The sequence below is a fragment of the Bos indicus x Bos taurus genome, chromosome 14 (genome assembly GCF_003369695.1).
Source record: "Bos indicus x Bos taurus breed Angus x Brahman F1 hybrid chromosome 14, Bos_hybrid_MaternalHap_v2.0, whole genome shotgun sequence".
Lineage (NCBI taxonomy): Eukaryota > Metazoa > Chordata > Mammalia > Artiodactyla > Bovidae > Bos > Bos indicus x Bos taurus.
Window position 1 is genome coordinate 34647856 of NC_040089.1, and position 18153 is coordinate 34666008.

The following is an 18153-nucleotide window of genomic DNA, read 5'->3' on the forward strand; positions in this document are numbered from 1 at the left end:
ATTACTCTGCTGTACACCTGAGACTAACACAACATTGTAAATCAACTATACTCTGATATAAAATAAAAATTTAAAAGAAAATGGGTGTTTAAGGACCAGCAGTACAGAACCCAGGAACTTTTTTCTATCTAAGTGTCTGCTGCTGCTAAGTCACTTCAGTCGTGTCCAACTCGTGCAACCCCATAGACGGCAGCCCACCAGGCTCCTCTGTCCACAGGATTCTCTAGGCAAGAATACTGGAGTGGGTTGCTATTTCCTTCTCTAATTTAAGTGCCTAACAAAGTAAAAGAGATATGGCATCATGGCAGAACTTAATATAATTCAGGTAACAATAACCTCCATGTCAAATGGAGGATCACAGAGGGAACTTGGCAACAGTATTAATATTTTCCTGGGTTAGATGCTGAACATAAGGTTCCTTCTGTGAATGCTGAAAGGAAGCCCCAAACTCAGGGCTGAGATATGAAAACATTAAAATCAATGTAAACCATAGTACCCTCCCTGACACAAAGACAATCAATTACTTAACCAATCAACACCTGAGTGGGCAATCATATAACCAGTATATCACGTATAGTGAATACAAGCACCATGATCCCAAAGTGCTTAAAAACTGTCATAGTTGGGGAAATAAAACACAAACAGGCAATAGAGGACTACACTCAGGCCTATTTCATGGATATACTAAATGGACAATGCAGCTAATAAAAGCAACAAGTGTTTACAGAAAGGAGCGACAGTTAGGAAGGGGTTCATAGACACGATAGAACTTGAGGTGTGACTTACAGGATGAGCAGGATGGGAAAAGGTTCAGAGAAAGACTTGTGGGGAATGGTGCTAGTAAAGGCATAGAAACAAGGATGAGCTCTGTGCATGTGCCAAACGTGACACTGCCTACTTGTCTAAAGCAAAACACTGGCTGGGAAATGTGGAGGGAAAGTGGGGTAAGTGAGACGAGCTCAGATCATGGAGGGCCTTAAAGTGCCCTTCACAGAACAGAAGGATTTAAACTTCACTGTATGTGGCTATGGAGAAGGCAACGGCAACCCACTCCAGTACTCCTGCCTGGAAAATCCCATGGATGGAGGAGCCTGGTAGGCTGTAGTCCATGGGGTCGCTAAGAGTCGGGCACGACTGAGCGGTTTCACTTTCACTTTTCACTTTCATGAACTGGAGAAGGAAATGGCAACCCACTTCAGTGTCCTTGCCTGGAGAATCCCAGGGAGAGAGGAGCCTGGTGGGCTGCCGTCTATGGGGTCCCACAGAGTGGGACGCAACTGAAGCGACTTAGCAGCAGCAGCAGCAGCAGCAGTATGTGGCTACTGTACACTCTTTAGTAAGAAAATGAAATAGTGTTAACAGGTAGATGAGTATGATGGCTGCAGGTGGGGGGACTGCAGGGGGAGAGATCACAAAGATGGGGGTGAGGGGGGTGACTGCAATAAACCCGCTGAAAGATAGCATCAGGGCTAGGGTGGTATCAGTGGAAATACGGAAGGAGAAAAAAACATTCTGAGGAAAACTGAAAAAGGATAGAAATCTGGCTGGTAGGGAGGAAACAGAAATACCACAAATATAATAAAAAGAAAATAAAACAACAGCAACTAGACCTTCCCTCTTCTCAGCTCCAAACTCCATTACTTTGCATCTTAAGAGGCAGAGGCAAAAAATAGTATGTCATGCTGGGAACTGACATTACACAATAAGGCTGTCTTCATTCTAGAGTGAGATAGAAAGGCTTTTTTGTTTTTATTTTGTAATCTACACAATTTTGCCTTTCAGTGAAGCAGTGGAGATAGTTTATCTCTAGTTATGAGATCTTTGGCAGATGACCCCTCCAAAAAACTCACAACTATCTCAAAATTACAAAACAAATGTCATATGATAAAATAAGTCTGTATCATAACGTGCAAATTTGAAAACACATATCCTATTCACAACAGCAAACTATACAGGCAAGATGAAGACAGGCATGATGAAAGCAACCATGTTATTATTGAGATGGAATTCACATATTATAAACTCGACCCTTTTGAAATGCACAACTCACTATTGTTGTTAGGTTTGTTTGTTTGTTTTAAAGTATATTCAAAGAACTATACAGCATAAGCACTATAAAATTTTAGAACGTTTTCAAATCCTTGTACTTGATGGTATTCACTCCTTATTCTTTCCTTCTCCCTGCTCTTGGCAACAACTTATCTACTTTCTGTCTCCATCATATAATTATTTAAACAGGAGGAAACCCTCCGTCATTTGTTAAGGTTTATGGATTATAACAACATTGTTGATGCTAATTATTTAAGCTGATACAAACATGTGATGTTGCTCATGTATAATACCTTCTAATAAAAACACATTCTAATTGAAAAGCAGGAAGCAACTGTTTGACTCCTAAGACTTGGATGTTAAACACATGGCAAAGGCCCAACTTCAGCTGCAAAATAATAATTATCAGATAACAAAATATATTTCATAAGATTTACCCCAAACCAAACCAAAACACTCAGACAGCCCGAGGCCATCTAGTTCTCATGTCTGGTAATATTCTGGTTCCCTGTAAGCCACTAGGAGTTCCCAAATCACATACTGATTGTATTTTACATTTTGTAAGCAGTCTGCTTAAGAGGCAGTCTTCCCTGGTGGCTCAGATGGTAAAGAATCTGCCAAGAATGTGAGAGACCCAGGTTTGATCCCTGGGTTGGGAACATCTCCTGGGGTAGGGCATGGCAACCCACTCCAATATTCTTGCCTGGAAAATCCCCATGGACAGAGGAGCCTGGAGGGCTGCAGTACATGGGGTCATAAAGAGTCGGGCACGACTCAGCGATTAACTTATCTTCCCACAAAAATCTTATAAGTGGCATTCATAATTTTGGTGTGTCCTGTTAGAAACATAGGTTGCTGGCACTGTAAAGTAGCTGAAAATTTTCTGCCATGCTAACAGCTAAACAAAATTATAAAAAATTTAAACTATTAAAATATAGAACAAAAAAACTGAAGTGGAACAAAAATGATAGTGATTAACAATTGAAAGAATGAAGAAATATATGGAACTTTGGGGAGGAGATCCTGAAAGTTACCTCTGAACAATTTTAGTGCTAAGCAACTCAAGGTCTGCATGTAGCTGGTCTAGTTTCCACAGAGTTCAGAATGAAACACAAGCCACGTCTCAAACAAGCTCTCAAGTTTTTGTGGCTATAAAGCTGTGTCAAATTTCTCCTTTTAAATCAACATAATAGTTAATTTATTAAATAAATATTATTTTGTAGGGAACTCAAACCTATTTTCATGTTTAATTTGAAGAAAGTGGGTCAGATGGCCATCAATAGGTGAATGGATACACATAGATGGTGGTATATCCCTACCATGAGTTACCATTTGGCAATAAGAAAGGGACAGACTACTGATGCATGAAGCACAGGTGAATCTCAGAAACAAGATGTGGTATGAGAGAAGCCAGACAAAGAGTGGTTCTGTATTCTTCCATCATAGGAAACTTCAACACACACACAAAACTAACCTATGGCGAAACGAAGCAGATGTGTGGCTGTTGAGGGTGGAGGGGGAGTCACTGCAAACGGCCTTTGGCAGATCTTTTTGGGGTGTTTGGAGAATGATCTTGATTGGAGTGGTCACATCAATGTTTGCCAAACTATACACTTCAAATGGGTCCATTTTATGTATGTGAATTCAAGCTCAATAAAGCTGACTCATGAAGGAGAAAAAGGGGGCCATAAGTATTTTAATTCATCACCCTGACCCTCACGTTAAAAGAACTGACCAGAGGTAATTAAGGGTCCTCAGTATAGTTTTTTAATTTGCAAAATTTAACGATGGACAGGAGAAAGAAAGGCGAGGACAGGTCTGACTAAGAAAGAATAATTTCCTGCAGTGGACAGTCCCCTTGGATTGGAAGAAAGGAAGTGAGCAGGTAAGACGGTCAGGTTAGACAGGTTTTCACAATTGGCATCCTGGTGATATTGGTGCTGGGCCTGAGAATATCTTGGTGTCCCAATTAGTCTCGACGCCTAAAAAGATAGTAATACAAACACTACTAGTTGAATGCTACATGCATCCCTTGTGTGAATGAACTTTCTCAACTTCCTTGTCTTTCCAGTGCCTTGGACAGGCCAAGCACAGTCCTGTTCCAGTATCTCTGGCCCTGCAATGCCCTCAGCCAGGTAAGCCCTGCTCTCAGACACTGTACGGCTCACTGCCTCTCCCTCCACCCTGGATATCTCTGCCACTGCCCCCCTCTGCTTTACCCTTTCTCCCCCTGCTTTCATGTCGTCGCTTTACTTTTCTTTGTAGTACCTGTCACCATCTGATCTATGATTCATTTACCATTTACCTTCCCTGTGAGAATAAAGCTCCATGTTTTGTTCACTGCTAGGTTCCTTGTGTCAAGAATAGTACCTGCATATAGCAGTCACTCCAGTGTTTGGTAAAGGAATGGATGGATGGATGAAACTATGCGTGTGATGGTGGGATGAGGGAATGAGAAAGATGGTAAAGCGTCAGTACTTAAGAGGTTTCAAGGACAGAGAATTACCAATATGACACTCCTTCCCCAGTAATTCAGTTTATCATGGTGATTGCCTTATGCTCTGGAAGACATATGGGTAAGAACACACCCACCTCACAGTACTCAGGCCATGTGATTGGCACAGTGCCGGGCACATAGTAAACATTTAACAGTAGTTGCTTGGTATTTAATCTGAAATGGTAAGTGTCACACAAACTAAAACTGACCTTTGTTACCGGGCAATGGGGAAAAATACCAGGTAAAAGAGATCAGAGGTAGAAAATAGGACTTTTCTTTCCTTCTTTGTTAAAACTGGGGCTAGTTTTCAAGTTACAGTAGTTTCTGAAAGTACCATTTAATTATGCAGTATTCAGTAAATGCTAGCTTACTTAGCTCTGTTAACTGAATTAAATGATCCTGAAAACACAGTTTTCTTCAATGAGCTTAATAAATATTTTCTGTTTACCATTATTGATGCTTTTACAAATATCTCCTATGCCTCCAGTATGATCACGGTGCCAATGCGTCACTATGATTTCCTGGATGGCTGTGTTAAATTCCGTCAGAGCCTGCTTTAAACAGCTGATATATTCTGGGATTGATGGTTCTCCAGTGTCGATGAGGATCCTCCTGAAAATTAAATGGAAGATAATCACAAAATCAGAATACATAGTATCAATATATTTCTCACGCAGATAATTTACAGTATGTGTAAGAAACTGCATAAATTGCCTTGCTTCCAAAGTGCTTGAAAACCAGATGCACATAAGCTTAACTATAATCATCTCAAGATTCTTTGAAAAAACTTAAAGCTAAATGTGACTCTCAACAAGGAATAATAGCAATGATATTGAACACTTACATAGCATTTAAAAGAAATAAAAATAAGGCACAGTTCTAAGGATCTTACATGTTTTTACAAATGTATTCCTTGTAACAAACTCTGAAGGTAGGCTTTTCATTAGTATATCCAGAAATTAAGTAACTGGCCCAAGGTTGCTGCTGCTGCTGCTGCTAAGTCGCTTCAGTCGTGTCCGACTCTGTGCGACCCCATAGACGGCAGCCCACCAGGCCCCGCCGTCCCTGGGATTCTCCAGGCAAGAACACTGGAGTGGGTTGCCATTTCCTTCTCCAATGCATGAAAGTGAAAAGCGAAAGTGAAGTCGCTCAGTCGTGTCCGACTCCTAGCGACCCCATGGACTGCAGCCTACCAGTTACTTTGCAAATGGCAGAACCAACATTCAAGCCCAGGTATTCTGATGCCAGAATATGCATTTTTATTCACTCTGCTCTCAAGATTTTTTACAGCATCCTCAAATGTCTGAGCAATAGGGAAGAAGCTGATTCAGTGGTTTCCCTAAGGAAATCTAGTCCTCTGCACTATATACAAAATGAAGTACTGGGGTTTCCGTATGTGAAAGTGAGGGCAGCAGGGGAGCAAGGGGTGGGGGTGGGGGTGGGGGATGTTTGAGCTGTTTCCTTCCTTTACTCAGACAACTTACTTTTTCTGCTTGTGGTTCTGAACCCTCCTGCTTTGTTTGCCCTTCCTCCCTGTTTTATCAACCTGAATATTCACTGGAAGGACTGATGCTGAAGCTCCAATACTTTGGCACCTAATGCAAAGAGTGGACTCAATGGAAAAGACCCTGATGCTGGGAAAGATTGAGGGCAGGAGAAGGGAGCAACAGATGCTGAGATGGTTGGATGGCATCATCGACTCCACAGACACGAGTTTGAGCACACTCCGGGAAGATGGTGAAGGAGAGGGAAGCCTGGTGTGCTGTCCACAAGGTTGCAAAGTCAGACACGACTGAGCAACGGAACAGCACTGTTTCATGGGGGCAACAGTCTTTCTCTCTGAAGTTCTTTTGAAGAAATAATGGTGACATTTTCCTCCTCCAATTCACCAACTTCTTAAATTCATGCTGTTTCACAAGAATCTCTCCCAAGTTGAGGCTGGGGGAGACAGGATTCATCTTGATGAAAAGTCTCAGTTATTCGTTTGTGCATTAACTCCTCAATAACTGTTTATGAATGATCTACTATGTGCTATGCTTTTCTTGGTGTTTTTACATTTTTTTTTTAATATCAAAAATGTGCTATGCTTGTCTTGCAAGGCAAAACCCATCTTACCCTGGAAAAACAACCTGAGTTTATATGTTAATGATATCTCTTCTGTGACTTCTGATGTTGACTGAATTGCCACACTGGAAACTTCTGACAGTGATGACTGGATTAAAACCTTTAATTATACTATCCTAGACTTACTCTTCAGAGAAGGCAATGGCACCCCACTCCAGTACTCTTGCCTGGAAAATCCCATGGACAGAGGAGCCTGGTAGGCTGCAGTCCATGGGGTCGCTAGGAGTCGGACACGACTGAGCGACTTCACTTTCACTTTTCACTTTCATGCACTGGAGAAGGAAATGGCACCCCACTCCAGTGTTCTTGCCTGGAGAATCCCAGGGACAGGGGAGCCTGCTGGGCTGCCATCTCTGGGGTCGCACAGAGTCGGACACGACTGAAGCGACTTAGCAGCAGCAGACTTACTCTTCACTGGTCGCATCAAATATTAAATTATATATTCATTTTTGGAGCTATCTGATGATTTATGGTGTCTACAAGTCTCTAAGCCAGAAGAAAACAAAGCTATTGTTACGGGTGTATTTTTTCTGTCAAGTTCATAGGACACCCTTAATACACTACCTGAAACACTGCAGGCACTTAGGCACTTTTCTACTATGAATGAATGAAAGCTTTCTTTTTTCTCTTTTAATCAAATCCCATTTAAAACAGAAAGAAATACTATGTCTCCAAAAATAAAAAAAAAATACCAGAGTGTTTTATTAAAGTGCAACTTAATCAAGACTGCTGCTGCTGCGGCCAAGTCGCTTCAGTCATGTCCGACTCTTCGACCCCATAGACGGCAGCCCACCAGGCTCCCCTGTCCCTGGGATTCTCCAGGCAAGAACACTGGAGTGGGGTGCCATTTCCTTCTCCAATGCATGAAAGTGAAAAGTGAAAGTGAAGTCGCTCAGTCGTGTCCGACTCTTAGCAACCCCATGGACTGAAGCCCACCAGGCTCCTCTGTCCATGGGATTTTCTAGGCAAAAGTACTGGAGTGGGGTGCCATTGCCTTCTCTGTAATCAAGACTAAGTTGTATTAACACTTTACAAACAGGACCTCATTTTATTAAGCATCCTGCAAGGAAAAAAGGAAGTTTCACTTTTCACCTACCTATAACAACGTCTCTTGAAATGTCACTTTGAAGTTCCTCCCACCAAGGACTAGGGCCTGTTTTCCTCATCCTTTGAGTATGGATGTACACTGGGTTTTCCTATGCCAATGGACTGACATGAAAGTGATCGTAAGCCTTCGCCTCTAGGTCTTTACATACTTTCTCTCATTCCACTGGAACCCTGCAATTAGCCAGTGAATACATTAGGCTAGCCTGCTGCAGGATAAGTGACCAAAACACAAAAATAAAATCCATAACACTACTTTGGCTACATGGGGAAGAACGGATTGAATAGGGACAAAAGTCGATGCAGACAGGCCAGTGAGAGACTATTTTAAGAGCCTAAGCAAGAGTAGTACTGGCTTGGACAGGTTAACAGCAGTAGAAATGTTGAGATCTTTATAATGGCTTGGATATGCGTGTGCAGGAAGCAGAGAAAAGTGGTCAAGGAGGGTATTTAAGTACTTAACTTGATTATATATGGGGATGGTTCTGTTTACCAAAATTCAGACAACTGGAGGAAGACAGGTAGTTTCGAGTGGCTTTGAGGTATCCAATTAGAGATATAAAAAAGCAGTTGGCTACCCTTGTCTGAAGATGAAACCTGGATTTGTCTACAGTGGAGCTATAAATTCGGGAATTATTAATGAATACAACAGGTGGAGCCTAGGAAGTAGTCAAAATCCCCTGGGTAGAGAATACAACAATGAGAACAGAAGAAACAGTAGGACTGTCTTCTGAGGAACTCAAAAGCTTAAAATATCTGGTAAAGACGATGATTCTATAAATGAGATTGCTAGAGAGTAGAATAGCTAGAATGGTGAGAGCAAACCAGGAGAAGGCCATGTCAATAAATCAGGGAGTGGTCCACAGCATCAAAAGATACTGAAGTTCAAATAAGATGGGAATCGTAAAATGCCACTGGGTTTAGTGATACAGGAGCCACCAGTGATCTTAGTGGAATAGATGGATCTCATTTATCAGGATCACCTGGACCCAATTACTATTCATTTCTAGCCACCTAACATCTACTTTATACAGCAGAGCAGCAGCACCTGCACATTAACTTATCATAACTCAGCTGCATGGGCTCAACATCATCTCTCTCGCTGTCATCTGTGAGTGATGCCACTGGCCATTCATAGTAGTCTAAGTAGTGGACATCAAAGACGGTGAATCTGTTCTTCTCTCAATCGGCTTCAGGTTCCTCACGTCTTTTAGCACCAGCACTTTGCCACACTGAATGTGATTCCAGTGTTTAAAGATACAGTATGGATTTTTCATACAACATCGTCCCCAACGCCCGCCAACTTCTTCATCTGGTTTTCAAACAGAACCAGCCATCTGTTTCATTGCTGGAGGAAAAACAGGCTGTGCTGAACTTTTTGAGAGACAGTACACTGATCTCCTATGTTGTGTTTTCCTGAGAGACTTCCCAGGATAATTTTGACTATATGCAATTTTCATCTTAGGTACTGACTTTAGAACTCATTTAAGATGACACACTGAAAAGCTAAGAGCATACCTATGGACTGACTTCCTGGGGTGAGTGAGTCTAAGCCAACCCCGACTCTATGCTAGATATCAGGTAATTTTTTTTTCTGCTTAATTTTCTGTTTGCCTAGACCCTGGAGGTAGCTTAAAGCTCTGACTCTGCGTCGTTTATCCTGGACTCAACTTTTTGCTTTCTGCTAGATGGTCAATACTTCCAGATTCTCCAAGCTGCTGCTTCTAAAATTGTGATTTACCAGAAAAAGGCATGGAGAAGGCAATGGCAACCCATTCCAGTACTCTTGCCTGGAAAATCCCATGGATGGAAGAGGCTGGTGGACTGCAGTCCGTGGGGTCACTAAGAGTCAGACAGGACTGAGCGACTTCACTTTCACTTTTCACTTTCATGCACTGGAGAAGGAAATGGCAACCCACTCCAGTGTTCCTGCCTGGAGAATCCCAGGGATGGTGGAGCCTGGTGGGCTGCTGTCTATGGGGTTGCACAGAGTCGGACACGACTGAGGCGACTCAGCAGCAGCAGAAAAAGGCAAATACAATGGATACTTCAAATGAAAACCCAATAAACTATACTTATTAAATAAACTGGTAATCAACTATATTTTACTAATTGTAACACATCTAGTTCATGGCAAATAGATAGGGAAACAATGTAAACAGTGAGAGACTTTATTTTTTGGGGCTCCAAAATCACTGCAGATGGTGACTGCAGCCATGAAATTAAAAGACATTTGCTCCTTGGAAGAAAGCTATGACCAACCGAGACAGCACATTAAAAAGCAGAAACATTACTTTGCCAACAAAGGTCTGTCTAGTCAAAGCTATGGTTTTTTCAGTAGTCATGTAAGGATGTGAGAGTTGGACCATGAAGGAAGCTGAGCACCAAAGAATTGATGCTTTCAACTGTGGTGTTAGAGAAGACTCTTGAGAGTCCCTTTGACAGCAAGGCAATCAAATCAGTCAATCCTAAAGGAAATCGATCCTGAATACTCATTGGAACGACTGATGCTGAAGCTCCAATACTTTGGCTACCTGATTCGAAGAACAGACTCATTGGAAAAGACCCTGACGTTGGGAAAGATTGAAGGCGGGAGGAGAAGGGAACAACAGAGGATGAGATGGTTGGATGGGATCACTGACATGATGCACATGAGTTGGTGATGGACAGGGAAGCCTGGCGTGCTGCAGTCCATGGGGTCACAAAGAGTCGGCCACGACTGAGTGACTAAATTTAACTGATGAACACGTCCAGACTGAATAATTAAATTCTGCGCTCAAGGTAAACTATACCTTATTTTCAATTTTTATTATCTACAGTAAGGACTACACAAAGATTGCTCAATGCACTTACTATGCACTAAATGACATGTCACCGTGAGACCACTAAAACAGAATGCGTCTGAACAAGATAAAAATCTTGGAAATACAGACAGGTTATTCCATTCGCAGAATAATTTAAAATAGTTAAAAATATTTAAAATAAGGCCACACAACAGTAACAAGAAACAAAGTTAGCTCTTCTTTCCCCAAGCTAGCTAGCTTTTTCCCAGACTCGAGCAATTTGAAGCAAGGAAATTCTGCTGTCCGCTATCGAGTTAAGAAAAAGGCCTCAATACAACCACTTGCTTTTGCGAACCTAAGTCAAACTCAGGGCCAAACACCAGTGAAAGTCAGGTGAGGAAAGTAAACGGGTTCTTGGATTCTTAACTCCAAGCGATCCTAGTGTCTCAACAGCTTAAACAACCTCACTCTGGCTTTCAAAATCAAAGTAAATTGGGTCTCGAAAACAGGAAACATACTCATTTTTCCTTAGCCATTTGTAAGTTAAGACAGTTGACTACCCCGGGAGGAAGTGATTTAGGGGAGGGGGTGTCCGAATCGGGGTGGGCTGGGGCAGGACCCCACGGTGCAGGCTGCGGGCGCACAGCTTGTCCGCCCGCCGCGAGCAGTCCCCACAGCCCCAATCCGTGCGTCCCGCAGGCCGGTATGTATGATGGCGAGGGTGGAAAAACGTTTACCTGGGGCCGGTCCCCACCAGGTAGGTGTTGGTGCCCTGCAGGGTCATGGGACCCGGGTTACAGCCCAGGACGCGAATCACCCGACTGGACAGCCGTTCTATGCGCTGCAAGGTGGCAGCCATCTCTTCGTCTGCCGCTCGCCGCCACAGAGCAGGCGAGACCGCCCAAGCGCGGAACCAGCAACAAGGCCGGGGGCGGGGCCGGCGGTCACCTGACGCCGCGCGAGTGGAGTGGGGCGTGGACCCGTAGCTGTGCCGGGGGCGGGGACAGAGATCACGTGGTGCAGCACGAGCGAAGTGGGCGGGCCGGGGAAATCAGCCCCGGTGCCGTGGGCGGTGCCGGAGATCACGTGTTGAAGCGCGAGCCCAGCGGGTGGGGAGTCGGTGAAGTGCGGTGAGGCGGGGCCAGCGGCACGTGACTCTGGCGGAGTTTCGTGGGCGGCAGTGCGAGGTTGTTCGCTGGCACGAGGCGCGCGGCGGCCTGAGGCGAGACTGGACTCCGGCCCTTGCGTGCTGCCGCCTGTCACAGCCTGGTGGTTTCGCAGGAGTTTGCTTTCAGGCAGGCTAGTTTGTTCGGCTGCGAAAGACACATTTTAATCCGGGAAGTCTTGTGATGGAGCAAGGGGCAGGCAGGTTTCCGGTTAGTTACAGAGCACGGAATCCCGGGAAGGGTAGCTCGTCGGGTTTTCAGGCGAGGGTGGGGGTGGGTGTGTGAGGAGGAACTGGTTTATCTTTTATAATAAATAGCAATAAGGGAGGTTTATTTAGCACTTACTGCTGTACCGAGTGCGTTTTACAAACGTTCAGTTCAGTCGCTCAGTCGTGTCTGACTCTTCGCGACCCCAAGAATCGCAGCACGCCAGGCCTCCCTGTCCATCACCAACTCCCGGAGTTCACCCAAACTCAAGTCCATCGAGTCGGTGATGCCATCCAGCCATCTCTTCCTCTGTCGGCCCCTTCTCCTGCCCCCAACTCCTCCCAGCGTCATGGTCTTTCCCAGTGAGTCAACTCTTTGCATGAGGTGGCCAAAGTATTGGAGTTTCAGCTTCAGCATCAGTCCTTCCAGTGAACACCCAGGACTGATCTCCTTGCAGTCCAAGGGACTCTCAAGAGTCTTCTCCAACACCACAGTTCAAAAGCATCAATTCTTTGGTGCTCAGCTTTCTTCACAGTCGAACTCTCACATCCATACATGACCACTGAAAAAATCATAGCCTTGACTACTATCTCATTTAATCTTCACAATGTGAAGAAGGCAATATTTTTATGTCCATTTTACAGACGCAAAATGGAGGTTTGGAGACATGCCCCAACCTTGTACTGACACCCCACGCACCCCCTGCAGTGGAGTGCTCTGCTCCCTTTTGTGCCACTTGCAGTACCCCACCAACCCCAAGACTAGGGGGGGACGCGAGCGTGTGTGTTGGGGTTGTGCTCTTGGTGGGAGGTTGTGTCCAAGACATAAAGGACTTCTTTTTCTTTGTAAGGGTCCTTTTCTAATCTGCTGAGCAGTTAACCACCCCAGTGTTAACTAACCCTCCCCATATTAAAAAAAAAAAAAAAAAAATCCAGTTACTGTTTTCCTAAAAGGGAGTGCACAGATCTCATGATCAGTTTCATTCCCTTCTGGGCCATGAAATTAAAAGACGCTTACTCCTTGGAAGGAAAGTTATGACCAACCTAGATAGCATATTAAAAAGCAGAGACATTACTTTGCCAACAAAAGTCCGTCTAGTCCAGGCTATGGTTTTTCCAGTGGTCATGTATGGATGTGAGAGTTGGACTCTGAAGAAAGCTGAGCGCTGAAGAATTGATGCTTTTGAACTGTGGTGTTGGAGAAGACTCTTGAGAGCCCCTTGGACTGCAAGGAGATCCAACCAGTCCATTCTGAAGGAGATCAGCTCTGGGATTTCTTTGGAGTGAATGATGCTGAAGCTGAAACTCCAGTACTTTGGCCACCTGATGTGAAGAGTTGACTCATTGGAAAAGACTCTGATGCTGGGAGGGATTGGGGGCAGGAGGAGAAGGGGACGACAGAGGATGAAATGGCTGGATGGCATCACTGACTCGATGGACTCCGGGAGTTGGTGATGGACAGGGAGACCTGGCATGCTGCAATTCATGTGGTTGCAAAGAGTTGGACACGACTGAGCGACTGAACTGAACTGAAAAGATGTGAAACACGTGTGATATCCTAGCCCATGCCTTTTTCAAAAGAAATGATAAATTGACACATTAGATGCTAGTGGTTCTAAAATTTAGGCATTTTTAAAGGTAATTGTTTATTTTTAATTGGAGGGTAATTGCTTTACAATATTATGTTGGTTTCTGCCATACATTAACATGAATGCCCCATAGGTACATACATGCCTCCTCCCTTTTGAATCCCCCTCCTACCCTATCCCACCCCTCTAGGTTGTAGGGCATGCATTTTAACATCCTTTTTGGCAGGTGTTTCTGGAGAAAGGACTGTTGCTCTGTATGCAGTACAAATCAAAAGTTTAATATTCCAGATTTCTTGAAAACACACCTGGAATGTGTGGCAAATTTCTTTCCCTGTGTCTTTGAGATGTACTTTTAATAGCAAAATGTTTCAAAAACCTTCATTGAAACAATCATGTGAATTATCCCCTTTGCAATGGGAAGGCAAGCAACAAGTCCTTTAAAGACTGCTTGGAATAATCATCAAAATTCCCTATATCAAGTATTTTCAACTCAACAATATTTATTTGTCTGTTATCAGTAGCTCTTCCAGCAAGAAGCTGGCTTCCCATTTTAAAACCTCTCTCCTGGAAAGTCAGCAAACCTTTGAGAAGAGAGAGGAACTATTTTCGTGGGCAGCTCCACTTTCTTATTCCTTAACTTTATTTTTTTCTCATGAACTAGAATTTCCCTTGTTCCTTCCGTCTCATTTAGTTCCTTGCCAGGGTCTTCATTTGGTAGATGAACAAATGGGGCCAACAAATAATTTAAAAGTGACTTGAGTCATAGAAGAAGACGTTAGACACTAGTAGAAGAGCAGAACAGAGTGTAGGTGATGAACTTGGTTTAGAGGAGTTTAAGTTGAGGTCATTGTGGGATATCCCCATAAAGAAATCCACAAATAGTTAGATGTATGGCTTGAGCTAGGAAGAAAGAGGCTGCAGATTCAAAACTGAGTCTTTGTGAATATCAATGTAACTTGAAGTTTTAAGTTCCCAAGAAAGAAGACCAATGACTTTTACATTCTGTTCAGTTACAGTTACAATAATTGATCAGCTACCTCTAACATGTATTGTTGTTGATGTGTGGGAATGTATGTAAAATGAATACGATAGCTTTATAGAGGCTTATAACTAAAAAGGAGATGTACATGATAATATTTTAAAGCATATTCAGGTGAATCCTGTAGAAGTATAGTGAAAGTGATGAGATTGCTAGAAGGAAGGAGAGAAATTAGGATAATTTGAGAAAGCTTAACAGTAGTGGATGTTAGCTGATTTTTAAAGGATTGATATGACTTTTATCAGGTAGCTGGAAGAAGAAGGGCTTTCTGGACTGTAAATAACCTTGAGCAAAGGCTTGGAAATAAGAACTGTAATGTTTATTTTGGTAATAGAAACCAACGATCATATGTTCTTGGGGCATAGGGTTTGAGAAGGTATAAAATTTGAAAAATTAGGTAGGTAGGGCTCCATTGGAGAAGGCAATGGCACCCCACTCCAGTACTCTTGCCTGGAAAATCCCATGGATGGAGGAGCCTGGAAGGCTACAGTCCATGGGATCGCTAAGAGTCGGACACGACTGAGCGACTTCACTTTCACTTTTCACTTTCATGCATTGGAGAAGGAAATGGCAACCCACTCCAGTGTTCTTGCCTTGAGAATCCCAGGGACGGGGGAGCCTGGTGGGCTGCCATCTATGGGGTCACACAGAGTCGGACACTACTGACGTGACTTAGCAGCAGCAGCAGCAGTAGCAGCAGCAGCAGCAGGGCTCCATTAATAATATGTTGTAAATTCTTTATTAGATCATTTCAAATTCAGGAATCTCTCCCTTTCAAACATAAATTGTCCCCTTAGATATGCTGTGAGGCAAATCATATTTTTTTAAAAAATTAATTGATAATATAGTAAAAACTTGTAAACTCATCAGCCTTAAAAGGAACCATGTAATTCCTTCCCCCAAGGTGATAGTTTAAAAAAAAAAGGATGTACTATGAACACAATGATACAGACTCTTATCACTGGATTAGAATATCGCACATATGACTAACAGGTGATTTCAGTTTCATTTTGGTTTGGATCTTAAAGGTTTGCTACTGCTGCTGCTGCTAAGTTGCTTCAGTCGTGTCAGACTCTGTGCGACCCCATAGACGGCAGCCTACCAGGCTCCGGCATCCCTGGGATTCTCCAGGCAAGAATACTTAAAGGTTTATACACTCCTTAATAATGCTTATTTTCCATGAGGAAGAAAAAAAAAAAATTCCCAGGATGAAGATTTTCCAGAAGGAACTTTGAATTAAAGAAGGCTTTTTATATATGACAAGTAAGTCTATATATTATGTGTATTAAATTTGATTGACAAGTGAACATTTGCTAGTTTGTACTTCAGGTATCTTCTTTATTGCAAATAGAGGAAGAGAGCTGTACAGTGGGCAAAGTTTATGTATTTTGGCTGGCAGCCAGATAGTCACACAGGTGGGTTGACCTCTGAATGAGAAACTGGATTGAAACACCTATTGGATCAGTCAGTGTTCCGAATTCTCTAAGTGAAGTGAAATTTTGTAGATTGGCATTATTTCTGATAAGGTGGTATTGGAACAGTGATCAGTTGTAGGGATAAAGATGAAGATCCTTCATACAAGTTATCTGACTATGTGGTTATTGAAGGAAGTGCAGGCCCTTTTTTATGAGAGCTGCTATATTTATTAAGTACTTTGCTGTGTAGTTGTCTTTCCAGTTGGCATTATGTTCTGCTTCACTAAATTGGGAATTTAAAAGTTGCCAGATCAGATTAGTTTATTGAGTCTGATATTCTGCCAATAATGCAATTTCTAAGTTTCTTAGAAATTATTTTTTCCCATATTGTAAATCTTGATTCAAAATGGCTAGAGTTTTCCTTTTCCATGCCAGGTGAAGTAAGCTATCTTTGTGGGAGAGTGTTTAAGAATTGTGCACAAGGAGGTCTACCTCGTTTTATTGCACTTTACTTTATTACAATTCTCAGATATTGTGGTTTTTATAAATTGAACGTTTTGGCAACCTGCATGGAGCCAGTCTACCAGTGCCATTTTCCCAACAGCATTTCATCTCTTTATGTTACTGTGTTAGAGTTTGGTAATTCTCACAGTGCTTCAAACTTTTTTTTTTTATTATTGTTATGTCTGTCATGGTGATCAGTGATCTTTTACAACTGCAAAAGGATTTTGTCTCGCTGAAGGCTGAGATTATGGTTAGAAGTTTTTTAGCAATGAAGAATTTTAAAATTTAAGTATATACAGTTTTTAGACATAATTGCACACTTAATAGACTACAGTATAGCTTAAACATAACTTTTGTATGCACAGGGAAACCAAAAACTTTGTGTGACTCACTTCATTGTGATATTTGCTATATTGTGGCAGTCTGGAACTAAATTCATAGTGTCTCCAAGGCATGCCTGTACATTAAAATTAGTTTACTCATTAGAGATAACTCACACAAATACCAACATCTCTAAGCCTCAGTTTATGATCTATAAAGTGGGGCCAATGATAATCTTACATAAATTTGTGAGAATTAAATAAAGTTTGTAAAACATTTCAATCATAGTAAATACTCAGCGTCTATCAGAATACTATCTATTCTTCTACTATGGGCTTCCCTAGTGGCTCAGACGGTAAAACATCTGTCTGCAATGCAGGAGACCTGGGTTTGACCCCTGGGTTGGGAAGATCCTCTGGAGAAGGAAATGGCAGCCCACTTCAGTATTCTTGCCTGGAAAATCCCATGGACCCGGAGCCTGGTAGGCTACTGTCCATGGGGTCGCAAAGAGTCGGAGACGACTGAGCGACTTCACTTTCACTCTTTGTATTCTTCTACTCTATATGGAAATATTTTTTTTTCCTCGATAGAAAGCTTAGGAAATTGCATTTTTTTAGATGATGTTAAACAGGACTTGGATACACATTAAACACATCCAATATAATCATGTTAAAAAATCTGTCAACATTTTAGGGAATTTTGTTCCACATACTCAAAATCTAGTGCATTAGACTTCTGAACTCGCTGTTCCTTCCACCTGGCAAGCTTTTTCATATGATAGCAATATGGCTAATTTCTTTACTCAGATGCCATCTTCTTAGTGAGGGCTGCTCTGACCATTCTAATTAAAATTACAACCTGTGATGCACCTGCCTCTACTCCAACTCCTGATTTCCTTTAACATGCTCTGTTCTTTCTGTAGCACTTATCACCTTCTAATATGATGTCTAATTTTACTTATTTTTATTCTTTGATTATCTTTCTGTGCTAGGATGTAAGTTCCACAATGGCAGGGATTTTTGTTTCTTTTACACATGATATATCTCAAGAGCTTAAAATAGCACATGATAGGTTTAAGTAAATATTTAATTAAACAGAACTTTTTGATGAAATCTCATCCTGCTAAACTCCATGCTTAAAGTGACATGACATCTTTCATTTAAGATAAGAAACCCGCTGCAGGGAAGTTCATGCTCTATTAGATTAGAAATACTCAGACTTAAAAAAATTTTTTTCCATCCTGTTGGCCACAATATTCTTGGTAAGAAAAGTAGCAATAAGGAGTGTTTTCTTTTACTGTAAGAACAGTGAACTATCTTTTAATATTATTCTAAAAACTTTTAAAGAAAATACTTA

The 18153-nt window shown here is 42.2% G+C and overlaps 1 protein-coding gene across 1 annotated transcript in view; it reads right to left on the reverse strand.

The window, feature by feature from the left end:
- The window catches only part of LACTB2 (lactamase beta 2), a 32709-nt gene extending 21218 nt beyond the window's left edge, over positions 1 to 11491 (reverse strand). The window contains exons 1-2 of the mRNA XM_027561157.1: positions 11295 to 11491; positions 4995 to 5158 (exon numbers count right to left, since the gene is read on the reverse strand). Of these exons, the coding sequence (XP_027416958.1) occupies positions 4995 to 5158; positions 11295 to 11416 (286 nt within the window). The 5' untranslated portion in view covers positions 11417 to 11491. The remainder of the gene's footprint in view (positions 1 to 4994; positions 5159 to 11294) is intronic.
- Between the last annotated feature and the right edge of the window lie 6662 nt (positions 11492 to 18153).